The 12810-nt window shown below is 38.9% G+C and overlaps 1 protein-coding gene across 4 annotated transcripts; it reads right to left on the reverse strand.

The window, feature by feature from the left end:
• Positions 1–3685: 3685 nt before the first annotated feature.
• Positions 3686–11641, reverse strand: LOC109140678 (uncharacterized). 4 transcript variants are annotated; one of them, XM_027287679.1, is made up of 6 exons: positions 6029–6191; positions 5561–5899; positions 5394–5435; positions 4578–4685; positions 4395–4429; positions 3686–3927 (listed from the first exon to the last, which is right to left on the reverse strand). In XM_027287679.1, the coding sequence occupies exons 1-6, from the start codon at positions 6186–6188 to the stop codon at positions 3811–3813; spliced, it is 801 nt and encodes a 266-aa protein (XP_027143480.1). In that variant the 5' UTR covers positions 6189–6191; the 3' UTR covers positions 3686–3810. The 4 variants fall into 4 exon arrangements, with proteins under 4 accessions (XP_027143480.1, XP_027143481.1, XP_027143482.1 ...); XM_027287680.1 differs by lacking the exons at positions 5394–5435; positions 5561–5899; positions 6029–6191 and adding exons at positions 11066–11458; positions 11561–11641; XM_027287681.1 differs by lacking the exons at positions 4578–4685; positions 5394–5435; positions 5561–5899; positions 6029–6191 and adding exons at positions 10830–10937; positions 11066–11458; positions 11561–11641.
• Positions 11642–12810: the final 1169 nt, after the last annotated feature.

A 12810-nucleotide genomic window follows, 5' to 3' on the forward strand; every position in this document is an offset into this window, starting at 1 on the left:
CATTTTGGTTTGCCCCCCCCCGATGACGATTCCATACATGGGCGGCTCTGAGATGCCGCAGATATCTATAAGTAGCTGAGCTCCCTCATAGACATTAATATATATACCGGTCAACTAGAGACATATATAAGAGACAATAACATATGCTAGACATATATACTAGACATATAGCTAACTAGCATTGCCGCCCGCATGTGTAGCGCTCGAATCGTTGACGCGTGCGCCAGCGCCATATGTTGATATACGGGCAGATCTGCCGTAAACGAGTTAAAGGAAAATGTGTACTGAACGTCTAGAACGCGCCTTTCTCAAAGTCTGTCTGGTTAAGTCGTTAACCGAAGAGAAAAAGCACCAAATAAAAAGAGTCAGTGGGAAAAAAAAGGAAACCATAAAAAAACTAAGCTAGTTAAAGGGATGAGATGACAGTTGGTACCCGAATGTAACACCAAACCAACATATTATTTTGTGTCTAATAGGCATGAGTGTTACAGTACTACCGGGGTGTGTAACACGTGTTACTGGGATGATAAATATTGCAGAAGATTTGTATTTTGAACTATCGATGTGTCTAAAAAACCTAGATCCCTGAAATGTAAGATGTGACATAGGGGTTTTCTGCATAAGAGCACAACGTGTACTCACACACCACACACACCACACACACACACACACACACACACACACAACACACACACACACACACACACACACACACACACAACACACAGTTACACATGTTTGTGAGAAAAACCAAACATGATGAGGATTCATCATACCACCTTTAATATGAAACAGTAAAAAAAAAACGGGATTCACCTCATCCTGTTGTGGTTTCTGTTTCTTACAGGGAGCTGAATGACAGAGACAATACATCTGATCTGTTCACGGACTTTCATCATCCCTATTTTCTTATAAACTTGTGTATTGCACTTTGACTAAAGTAATGGTAACACTTCTATAAAGATCATGTCTGTAATGTATTATGAGGCAGTCATGATGATCTAGTGCAATGCATAATGCTTTCCGTCACACTATATCAACAGTCATGAAGCATTAATGATGACGTAATTTATAATTCATCATTATACCTTTGGCTAATGCCATTGACAAGTTAAACATTTTTTAACTTGTCATTTAAAACTTTAAACTTGAGGGTTCGTAACACACATGCTACCTGAGCCTGAGGGATGTGCTGCTATTTTCAAAAATATAAACGTGTTGGACGCCACCATGTTGAATAAACTGTGTCTTCCGCTTCCAAGCTACTCACTCTAAATTGCAAAGACGTGATCATCGGCTGGACCTAGAGCAGGCTGAAAAATGCCTTGGCGCTCCACTAAGCCATCTGTTAATGGCACCTACTTTCAATCAGCGCCCATGCTGTGACAAACACTGAACCAAAATAAACGCAACACTTGTTTTTGCTCCCATTTTTTTATAGAATGAACTCAAAGATCATAAACATTTTCTATATACACAACAAATATCATTTCTCGCAAAGAGTCACAATTGCTTTGCCGTTCATAAATGAACAAATAATGTATCCCAATGTGTAGGCCTGTACTTTCACAACCCCGTTGCTATCTCTAGTAGCACCACTGTGCGGTCTCGCCTTCGCTCTTCCTGTAAGGATGTGTATCTCACTCCTCCCTCACCCCGGAAGACCATAGACTCTTGAGCAAGACGCTGCATTCATCACTGGTTCATTTATTACACCAACATGTCCTTGTTCTCTCAGCAGGAAGACTTAAAAGGCAGACAAGTGAGAGAAGAAAAAGAACAAAACAAAATGATTAGACACAATACAGGAAACTTTAACTGAAACAACACATATTTAAATGTTTATATGTGGTGTGGTGCCTGGCAACGAATTAATAATTATAAAGTATCAGTTCCAGTTGAAGCAGTTGCAGTCCAGTTGCACCTCTGATTTATTTGGTGCAGCAATTTAACATCTTGGACGAGTCTGAGGGAATGTTCTAATGAGTATGGTTGGCCAGCGTCTACTCTTTGCCCGTTGCGTTGCTGGGCGTGTGTTTGAAGGGTAGTCTGAAGCAACAGGTTAACAGTACCTTGTCCTAGGGCCATTGATTGTGGGGGTACAGATGGACTCGGCTGTGGTGTGGAAAGGAGGATGCTTCGTCCTAGGTGCAGGAGTATCCATTGGACAATGACTCTACCCCCCACTCCATGAAGAGTCGCTGGACAACTCAGAAGCACCTTCCGTATCTCGCATTGCTGGTACTCAAGATGATGCCACAGAGCGGCATAAGGAAGTCCTTTTTACCTGTGACCACCGTCAACTCCTCACTAAATTCCCACTAACCTTATAAGCTTTGATTGAAACTACTGCCACCAGTTTAACTGTTAATTGGTTTTTAATATACTGTGACTCCCGGCGGTAATTTAACTAGTTTAAAAAACTGTTATGCTGCTATTAGTGTTTAAAATAGGATCTTGTATAGGGTCTATTGTTACCGGACGTTTGGTCGGTTCTTCCTATTGTATTTCTTAAGCTATCAACACTTTACCGTTTGGGAGCCTGCGGTAACAAAACAATTTCCATGGGATTAATCAAGACTTCTGACGTCTGATAATCACACACGGCTCCTCTTGTCTCTTTCTCTGAAGAGGTCTTCTGTTTCTAACGGTCTTGGAAGAAAACTTTCACCGCTGCAGAGAGCCCAAACTCCAGTCTGTAAACTCAGACGTATTTCGAGGCGTCACTCACACAGAATCTCACACACGTTAACTAGCATTTTTCAGGACTCGTTACATAATCTGCCTGCTGGTCTATGCTCCCTGAGGAAATTAGATAGAATAGTAATTTCAGAAAGGCAGACAAAGTGAGAGAGACAGAAAGAAACACAACAAAATGATAGACTCAATACAGGAACTTTATTGAAATCAACACATATTTAAATGTTTACATGTGGGTGGTGCCTGGCAACAGATTAATATTATAAAGTATCATTTCCAGTTGAAGTTGCAGTTCCAGTTGCCTCCTGAGTTTATTTGGTGGCAGCATTTTAACATCTGTGGGACGATGCTGAGGATGTTCTGTGAGTCGGTGGTGGCCAGCGCTATCTTCTTTGCCGTTGCGTGCTGGGGCAGTGGTTTGAAGGTAGCTGAAGCCAACAGGTTGAACAGACTTGTCCGTAGGGCCAGTGATGTTGTGGGGGTACAGATGGACTCGCTGTGGTGTTGGAAAGGAGGATGCTGTCTAAGGTGCAGGATATCTTGGACAATGACTCCTACCCACTCCATGAGGTGCTGGACAGACTCAGAAGCACCTTCAGTCAGAGACTGCTGGTACCAAGATGCTCCACAGAGCGGCATAAGAAGTCTTTCTTAGCCTGTACAACTCCTCACTAAATTCCCACTAAACTCTTTATAAGGCTTTGATTTACATATTGCACAGTTCACTGTTACTTGGTTTTTAATATACTGTCACTGGTTCTATTTAACTGTTATTTAACTCAAAACTAAATTATTCATATCTCACTGTTACCTCACTGTTACTTGGTTTTTAATATACTGTCACTGGTGCTATTTAACTGTTATTTATCTCAAAACTAAATTATTCATATCTCACTGTTACCTCACTGTTACTTTCTTTTTTTTTCTTTTTTTTTTTTACTGTTACTGTTACTGGCTCTATTTAACTGTTTAACTGTTATGTGTATATATTGTTTAAAATAGGATATTGTATAGGGTATATTGTTAAAGTTTTGTTTTCTTACTATTGTTTTTCTTGCTATCACTTACCGTTTGGGAGCTGCGGTAACAAAAACAATTTCCCTATGGGGATTAATCAAGCACTTCTGACTTCTGATAAATCACACAAGTCTCCTCTTGTCTCTCTGAAGCAGGTCTTCTGTTTCTAACTGTCTTTGGAAGAAACTTCACCGCTGCAGAGCCCAGATTCTGTAAATCAGAGTATTTAGGGTCATACACAGTATCTCACACACTTTAACTACGTTTTTCAGGAACTCGTACATAATCTGTGCTGGTCTATGCTCCCTGGAGGCAAAATTAGGTAGATAGTATTTCAAGACTGAAGTAAAAAGGATGAATCATGAAGTTGTTTCAGTCACATACTGTACACAAACACTGGTTTGCAAGCTCAAGCTTCATCATTAGTTGAGCTAAGGGCTAACAAATGTTCTTCCCACGACTTCTTTGAATGTGTTCTTTCAAACATTGTGACAAAGAAATTTACTCTGTGGGACATTTTAAAAAATAAACTTGTTGTTGTTTGTAAAGCACCTTAAAAAATAATCTGATAATTTATAATAATTGATAATTATTCAACTGCAGTTTCTTGTTACTTATTGGCTTTAGTCGAGTTCTATCAAACTACATATAAAATAAAACATTAAAACTGGACTCACCTCTCTTTGCTCTGGACTCTGTCCTTCTCTATGAGCTAAGTGACAGAAACAAAACATCTGGTCAGTTCATTGATCATTGTCTTTGGTAAACCAGGAGTTTAGCATTTTTCCAGCATATTGACACAACTTTAAGAACATTTCCACTCACAACAAAAAAGATAGACACAGTGTCTGACAAAGTACCTGTCTGAAGTTTCCGGATTTTAACAAGCAGACCAATGATGACCATTAGAAGGAAAACAATCAGACTCCCCAGGATCACACTCGTCAGCTTTGCTCCTGCAGACTCGTCTACAAGACAGATCATTAAGTTAGACTGTGTTTCTCTTTAGAGATGCAAATTAAAATTAACCAAACGAGATGAATGAGATGAACTCAAAGATCTAAAACATTTTCTATATACACAAAACAATTTCTCTCAAATTTCTCCAGGCATTCCACAGGCCACAATCAACAACCTGATCAACTCTATGCGAAGGAGTTGTGTTGCACTGCATGAGGCAAATGGTGGTCTCACCAGATACTGACTGATTTTACAATATTTGAGAGAAGTGGTTATTTTGTGTATATAGAAAAAAGGTTGCTGCTTGGTGAGTATAGGCAGTCTTAATGTATTGTAAGCCCCACTGTTATGACTGTTGATATAGTGCATTAAAAAGCACTAACGATTATGAGTACAGTCGTAAAGCATTATAACTGCATTATAATCCACTATGAATGCTGTTTAACAGACTATAGTCTTTGGTCTTCATAGAAAGTCATTTTGTAGTTTTTCATACTAACAAGAAGCATGTATAAAAATTATCAAGAAAAAAAGTACCTCTCTGAAACATAAGAAGAAGAACCAGAACAATAATGGCCATTAGAAGTAAAGCAATCACACCCATCAGCTAGTGTTCTGTACCATTCTTCTACAAAAAGATCATGAAATTAGACTCAACATAAAAAAACTGAATCCAGCTAAGCAACTGACAACTTGTACAATGAAAGAAATCTTACTTATACTCTTGCTCTCCATGTCATCATGTGGCTCATTGCTGCCTTTGAAAGAAATGGAGGAAATTAATCTTGTTAATTTTGTTTAAACAGAATGGCATCATAATCTCATTTGTTGATGTTTAATAAATGAACAAAAAATGGGTATCAAAAGTTTAGGATGACCTTACCTTTAACATTTAGATGTACTACAGTGAAACTTGGACGTCCCTTTATGTAAAATCCACACAAATACAGTCCAGAGTCCGATAAATCCACTTTTTGGATGTTGAGAAAGACACTGGAGACGTTGGTTCCCATTTGAAATCTTCCACTTTGAAACGTTTTGCAGTATTCCACTTTGTTAAAGTTGATCATAACAGAGATACAGTTGGCCGTATTTCTGTCGACCAGTCTGAACCAGAATGTCACAGCTTCATATTTGGAGATGTTTTTACTCAGCAGTGTCACATTTTCACCAGGCTGAACCTCCACAGTGTGAGACTCAGAATACGAGATAAATATCTGGCCTGAAACAAACAAAGATTTCCTTTCAAACAAAAAGAACACAAACAATACATTTTAAATCAGTGAATAGTTTCAGTTTTGGTGAGTTACAAAAGTTATAAATGGAGTTGAGAGTAATTCAGTGTACTCACCAAAGCTGCAGAGACTTAAAGCTGTCATCAAGATGAAGTTTTTCATGGTGCTTGTGGCTGTTGCTCTGCAATGTCTGCAACTGAGCTCTGCCCTAGAAAGTTTGCAATGTAAGGAGGCGGTTTTTTGGTTGTTGTTTTTTTTGTGCTCATCCTGTTGCATAATAACAAGGTTTCATGGGGAAAAAGGTGTTGATGCAGACTGTTCTTTATTACAGTATTACAATAAAGATGTTATTATACAAATGGCACAACACGTTGATGCAAAATTGTCAATTCTATTACCCTAATCCAACTCTGGTTATAGGTTACTGTAATCATGAGCTTTTTATGTGCAGTGCAGGTTATACAGGGAACCAAAGAAAGACATTATGTTTTAAAAAACAGTATACACCTTCAGAACTGCTTGTTGCATGGTACAGCTTCAAACACCCCTCATCTGACACCTCTTAGATGTCAACTGGTGGTAATTTGTGCGTGTGTCCATTTCTGCAACTTCCCTAAACCAAAGATCTGCTGGTTACACCCTCTTCACACCCCAAGGTGCAAAAAGAACCAGGCTTTGTACTTCTCTCTCTAGTTATATTTTCATCCTTGACGAAGAAACAACCGAGATCAGCAATATGAATGTCTTCAAGAAGAAACTGCTTGAAAATGCTGTCTCCTTACTCTCTGTGACAGTTGCAGCCACTGCGCAGCCAGAGCAACTGTAAATGACAAATGTACAGTTGGAAAGAAATGATAAACTTGGGCTGAGTCACAGATATTAATGTAACTAACTAACTAACTAAACTTATTTCTATTGTTCGATAGTTACTACAGTGATATAAATATTGCTTTAAATGAGTAAAAAGATGTTTTTTTAAGTAAGAATTGCATTAAGAAGACTGCATTGACAAACACAGTGAAGATGGACGCTGTTTGCTTGTCTTTTCACAAAGACTTTTTTGATAGCTGCGTGTGAGTGTGTCAGAAGTGTAAAGATACTGATACAGATAAAACATTCAAAAGTTTCTCACAGCACACAGCTTCTCGTTTCCTGTTTTGTCTTTATTTTTGTTCATTTCGACACACAGATCTATGAAACACATGGAATTATGTTGTCTGACCTCTGCTGAACAGTTGCTTTATTTGCATACTGTTTCTTTAGAGTACTATGTGAAACTCTGGTTATATGTTACTGTAATCATGACCTTATTCACTAATTAAGGATTATCAAGTTCAAAGAATGCTTATCGCCATGCCACCTTTGTTTTGGCATTAAGCGTTTCTTTAGGCTTATTTTATTTCGAAGACTGGCACTAAGAGCAGGCAAAGGGGCAAGACATTATGTTTTAAAAAACAGTATACACCTTCAGAACTGCTTGTTGCATGGTACAGCTACAAACCCCCCTCGTCTTCACACCTCTTAGATGTCAATTGGTGGTGATCTGTGCGTGTGTCCATTTCTGCAACTTCCCTAAACCAAAGATCTGTTATTTACACCCTCTTTACACCCCAAGGTGCGAAAGTTCTATCTAGTTCTATTTTCATCCTTGACGAAGAATCTTTGTCACTTATTTGTGTGAACAACCGAGTGCAGCAATATGAATGTCTTCAAGGAGAAACTGCTTGAAAATGTGCTCCTTTATAACCATATTGAGACTTTATGCCGTCTCCTTACTCTCTGTGACAGTTGCAGCCACTGCGCAGCCAGAGCAACTGTAAATGTCAACTGTACAGTTGGAAAGAAATGATAAACTTGGGCTGAGTCACAGATATTAATGCAACTAACAAACTTATTTCTATTGTTCCATAGTTACTGCAGTGATATCACTGTTGTTTTAAATGAGTAAAAAGATGTTTTTTTTAACTAAGAATTGCATTAAGAAGACTGCATTGACGGACACTGTTTGCTTGTCTTTTCACAAAGACTTTTTTGATAGCTGCGTGTGAGTGTGTCAGACGTGTAAAGATACTGATACAGATAAAACATTCAAAAGTTTCTCACAGCACACAGTTTCTCGTTTCCTGTTTTGTCTTTATTTTTGTTCATTTCGACAGGAAACAGGAAGTCTGGCACTAAAAGCAGGCAAAGGGGCGGGGTCTATAAAAGGGGAGGGAAGGTCACCTGGGCCTTTCTTCCTGAACTGAGACACACCTGAGAGAGCAGCTGAGGCCAGCCATTGTTTAGAGCCTGAGTTAGTAGGCTTCATTTTCACAATGTTTTGAAGCATGATTTTAAGATGAAAAAGGGAAAAAGGATTGTGATCCAGTTTAGAAAGGAAGTCTCATTGTTTTGTAAATTCTTTGGTATATTAATGTGCTTCTGTTTCTTTAAGATACTTTTCGAGAAGCCACACACTGTTTTTCCCCTGATTTATTAGATTTTAGTTTGCCTTAACTTTAACTTATGACTTGACTGGCCCATCTTCTGTTTTTGGTGAGTTTCTGCCTTATTAAAGGGGGACTGAGAGGTAGTGCAGCCATTTTGCACATATTCTTTAGTGTGAGGTTTGAGTCACCTTGGCTTGCTGTGAGTAGGTAAACTAAGTGTTGTAGAACAGTTTTGATCTGATTCCAGTTGTTTTGTGTGTGTCATGGTACTTTAGTTAGAACTGCCTACCTCTTTTGGGACGATGCCTCTTTCTGTTCAGGCACTCTCTGGTTCCAGTTTATTCTGGGTGTGGTGCACATTTGGATTGATGTAGATTAATGAAGTGATTATGTGAAAAACACTGAAACCCCATGTTTAATTGGAAATAGCACAAAGACCACATATCAAGTGCTGAAATTGAGAAATGTTTTTGTTTTTGGTAAATTATACTCATTGAATTTGATTCCAGCAACATGTTTCAAAAGAAGTTGGTATAGTGGCAACAAAAGATTGGAGAAGTTGTGAAATGCTAAAAGAAAAGACCTGGTGAAACATCTTACAATGAATGAGTAACTGGGAGCAGGTTAGTAACATGATTGGGTACAAAAACAGCATCCCAGAGAGGCTTTGTGAAGTAAAGATGAGGAAGGGTTCACCATTCTGTAAAATACATGATTCTGTTGTGGACATCACTGCATGGGCTAAGGAACACGTCCAAAAACATAGTGAGCACTATTTATCACTGCATCTGTACAGTAGATACAAGTTTAATTTCGACCATGCAAAGAGAGTATATCAACCAGATCTAGAAATGCCACAGTCTTCTGTGGGCCTGAATTTATTTAAGATGGACTGAAGTAAAGTGGAAGACTGCCCTGAAGTCTCACAAAGTCAGAAATTCTGTTTGGAAATCATGGATGCTGCATCCTTACAGCTAAAGAGGAGAGGGACTATCCAGTTATAAGAGCACAGTTCAAAATCCAGCATCCGTGATGGCATGACAAGCACATTTGAGAAGGTCCCATTAATGGTAAATGATTAGGAGCAACAGATGTTGCCAAGTAGACATCTCTTTCAGGGAAAGCCTTGCTTAATTCAGCAAGATGATGCCAAAGAGCTAATGAACAGAGTGGTAAACATGACCCTGTCTTAACTTTTTGAAACATGTTGCTGGCATCAAATTCGAAATGGTCATAACTTTCAAAAAACATTTCTGCTATTAAATACATGTGTTTCACATTACCGCAGTCTGACATTGTACACAACTTGTTGGAAACAAGTGTTGCACACCACAGGAAGTTTTTGTTTTTGTCCGTTTCAGGGGAAAGGTAGCCAGTGTTACCTTTCACATTTCGAAAGCTTTGATCTCACAGACATATTTGTCACCTCAGTTGTGCTCAGACCACACTGTGTTCTTTTCCTGTCAAACACCACTGCCTCTCTCACTCTGCGGTAGACGTCCATCTAACTCTCACAATAAGAGACTGTGGACCGTCATCATTGACCTTATTGACTCCTCCATCAAACACCATATCATATGTTCTTTAGCTAAATAAATTTAGGTTGAGAGAAAATGCTGAAAATTAAAGCTCTGCAGTAGGAAGTTTTTTTATAAATGAATGAACAGATCTTTATTGAAAAATGTAATGTTTGACAAGGCATACAAAAACTCCAAAGCATTAATATGTTAAAGCAGTCAATCGGTTGAGTCTTCTGGCACTATCTGGTGGAAGCATAAATAACATTTGGCTCTGGCTCTCTTCTTCTTGCTTTGGGTTGAAATTTTACTGCTGCATAGTTCAGGTCACCAGAGCTCATGTTCTGTAAAGAGTATTTTCAGTCTTAATGTGGTGACTTGACATGAGTATAAATCCCAGAGTATAGACTGCCTATAAGATTACCTTAAAGTGGGAATTATTTGGTCTCTGTAGTTAATATGATACTGAACAGTCTAGATCTGCACTATATGGAAAGCGTCATGCGATAACTTCATGAATGTGAACTAGATTAAACTGAAATGATTGTGACAAAGCTATTTTCTCCACATGACATTTTACAGTTCATAAACTATAAGGATGTGCTGTATGTAAATGACTAACTGCAATTTCTTGTATCGACCCGTATTTATCCAGCACAGATACATTTATGCAAATGCACTAATTTTTCAGGGTCATGCTAATGTTAACTGATACAATATAATTTAGTCAATCTCTTTATCTCTGCAGTAAATAAAAGTAAGTATTAAAACTGGACTCACCTCTCTTTGCTCTGGGCTCTGTCCTTCTCTATGAGCTAAGTGACAGAAACAAAACATCTGGTCAGTTCATTGATCATTGTCTTTGGTAAACCAGGAGTTTAGCATTTTTCCAGCATATTGACACAACTTTAAGAACATTTCCACTCACAACAAAAGCAAATGTAAGACAGACACAGTGTCTGACAAAGTACCTGTCTGAAGTTTCAGGATTTTAACAACCAGACCAACGATGACCATCAGAAGGAAAACAATCAGACTCCCCAGGATCACACTCATCAGCTTTGCTCCTGCACACTCGTCTACAAGACAGATCATTAAGTTAGACTGTGTTTTCTCTTTAGAGACGCAAATTAAAATGAACCAAACTGAATTTCTGTTCAAACATTTGATTATCTGTACAATAAAATAAATTTTTAGAGAATCTTACTTTTGCACTTGCCGTCCACGTCATCATGTTGCTCTGCATCTGTCCTCGTGACCGTATCTTTAACATTTAGATGTATTGCACTGATAGCTGGACATCCACTTCCGTGAAATTTACAGACATACAGTCCAGAATCTGACACATCCACTTGTTTGATCTTGAGAAAGACAGTGGAGATGTTGGATTCCATTTTAAATTTTCCGCCTTGATATCCCTGGCAGTATTCAACGTCAGATTTGACCAGTCTAGAGATGCAGCTAAACTTGGTTCTGTTGACCAGTCTGAACCAGGATGTCATAGAATGATATTTGTCCATGTTGTTAGTCAGAAGTGTCACATCTTCACCAGGCTGAACCTCCACAGTGTGAGAGTCAGAACATGAGAGAAAGATCCAGCCTGAAACAAAGATTGAGAACACAAACAATACATTTTAAATCAGTGAATAGTTTCAGCTCTAATGTGTTACAAAAGTTGAGAGTAAGTCCTGCCAGTACTCACTGAAGCTGCAGAGACTTAAAACTGTCTTCAGGTCCATGGTTCATGTGGCTGTTGCTCTACAATGCCAAGGGCTGAACTGTGCTCTAGAAAGTTTGTAACGTAAAGAGGCGGGATGTTGTTTAGTTCCTTAGTGTTGTTGTTACTGATGACGTCATGCTTTCATGAAAAAACAAAACAAAACAGAAGTCATTTGCATAATTACCAAAAACATTCCCCTCATAAAAAAGATAAAAATGACAGTCATCACACATCTCAGAGATTGTTGTCAGGTTTAATGCTTAAAATATTTTCTGGACTGCTGAAAAGCAACGCTCTCTTATTATGTGAGGAAATAAAAGGGCGGCTGTGGCTCAGGAGGCATAGCAGGTCGTCCACTAATCAGGTGATCGCAGGTTCGATCCCCAGATCCTCCAGTCTGCATGTCAGGAGCCAAGTGTCCTTGGGCAAGATACTGAACCCCAAATTGCTTCCTGTAACTCCCTTTGGATAAAAGCATCAGCTAAATGTAATGTAATGAAACTTATTGCCTTTTAGAGGCAATAATTATTTATTCTCATGTGGTAATAACAGAACATGTATGTCTGAAGCATACCTATGGACAGGAAATGGACACCACCAGTGCCCACCCACAGCTCACACACCAACTTGAAGGGATGAGCGGAGCCGCAGTTGAGAGGGAAGGAAGAACCAGGAGAATGGACCTACGGCACTGGGAGGAACAGAACATTAGGCCAACGAGACAACAGGAAATCGCCAAAACAGCTAGCAGAAGAGATGTCCGACAGTTCATGACTGCTTCCTTGATGTAGGGTACTTTTAATTTGAAATACTTGAGCCTGGAAGTAGTTTGATGACTTGTAACATTTTGTAAAATTCAGAGTAGTCTCATTTTCAGGGCTGCAAATATATAATCCATCATTATGAACCACATCACTGATCTGTGTTTAGATGGAATATTGTGTTATCCTCGTCCTTTTCTTCTGACTGAAAAGAGAAATTTGAGGGATTGGGAGGAATACATAGAGCATGCTGTCACATGCTGTGGTTTTCATGTTTCACCAATAAATATCCAGAGTACCAGAGTAGGCCCTCTTCCCTGGAATGCCATATCGGGTGGTGGTTAGGAGCGCTGGTGGGGAGGAGCATCATGTCTTGACTTCCCAAAAAATCTGCCTTCGAAAAACAGAGAAAGAAAAGAGACAGGAAAAGAAAAGACAGAAAAGAAGGAATGTATGTCACAAAACTTTCAT

Source organism: Larimichthys crocea, chromosome XIV (assembly GCF_000972845.2).
Source record: "Larimichthys crocea isolate SSNF chromosome XIV, L_crocea_2.0, whole genome shotgun sequence".
Taxonomy (NCBI): Eukaryota; Metazoa; Chordata; class Actinopteri; family Sciaenidae; genus Larimichthys; species Larimichthys crocea.

What these genes read in the sequence shown, in the direction of transcription:
- LOC109140678 (XM_027287679.1), bottom strand. Translation starts at nt 6,188, where the DNA reads ATGCAACAGGATGAGCACAAAAAAAACAACAACCAAAAAACCGCCTCC. An exon ending in TTTAAGTCTCTGCAGCTTTG is followed by an intron (nt 5,900 to 6,028) that starts GTGAGTACACTG and finishes TGTTTGTTTCAG; the next exon opens with GCCAGATATTTATCTCGTAT. An exon ending in AATCCGGAAACTTCAGACAG is followed by an intron (nt 4,430 to 4,577) that starts GTACTTTGTCAG and finishes TCTGTCACTTAG; the next exon opens with CTCATAGAGAAGGACAGAGT.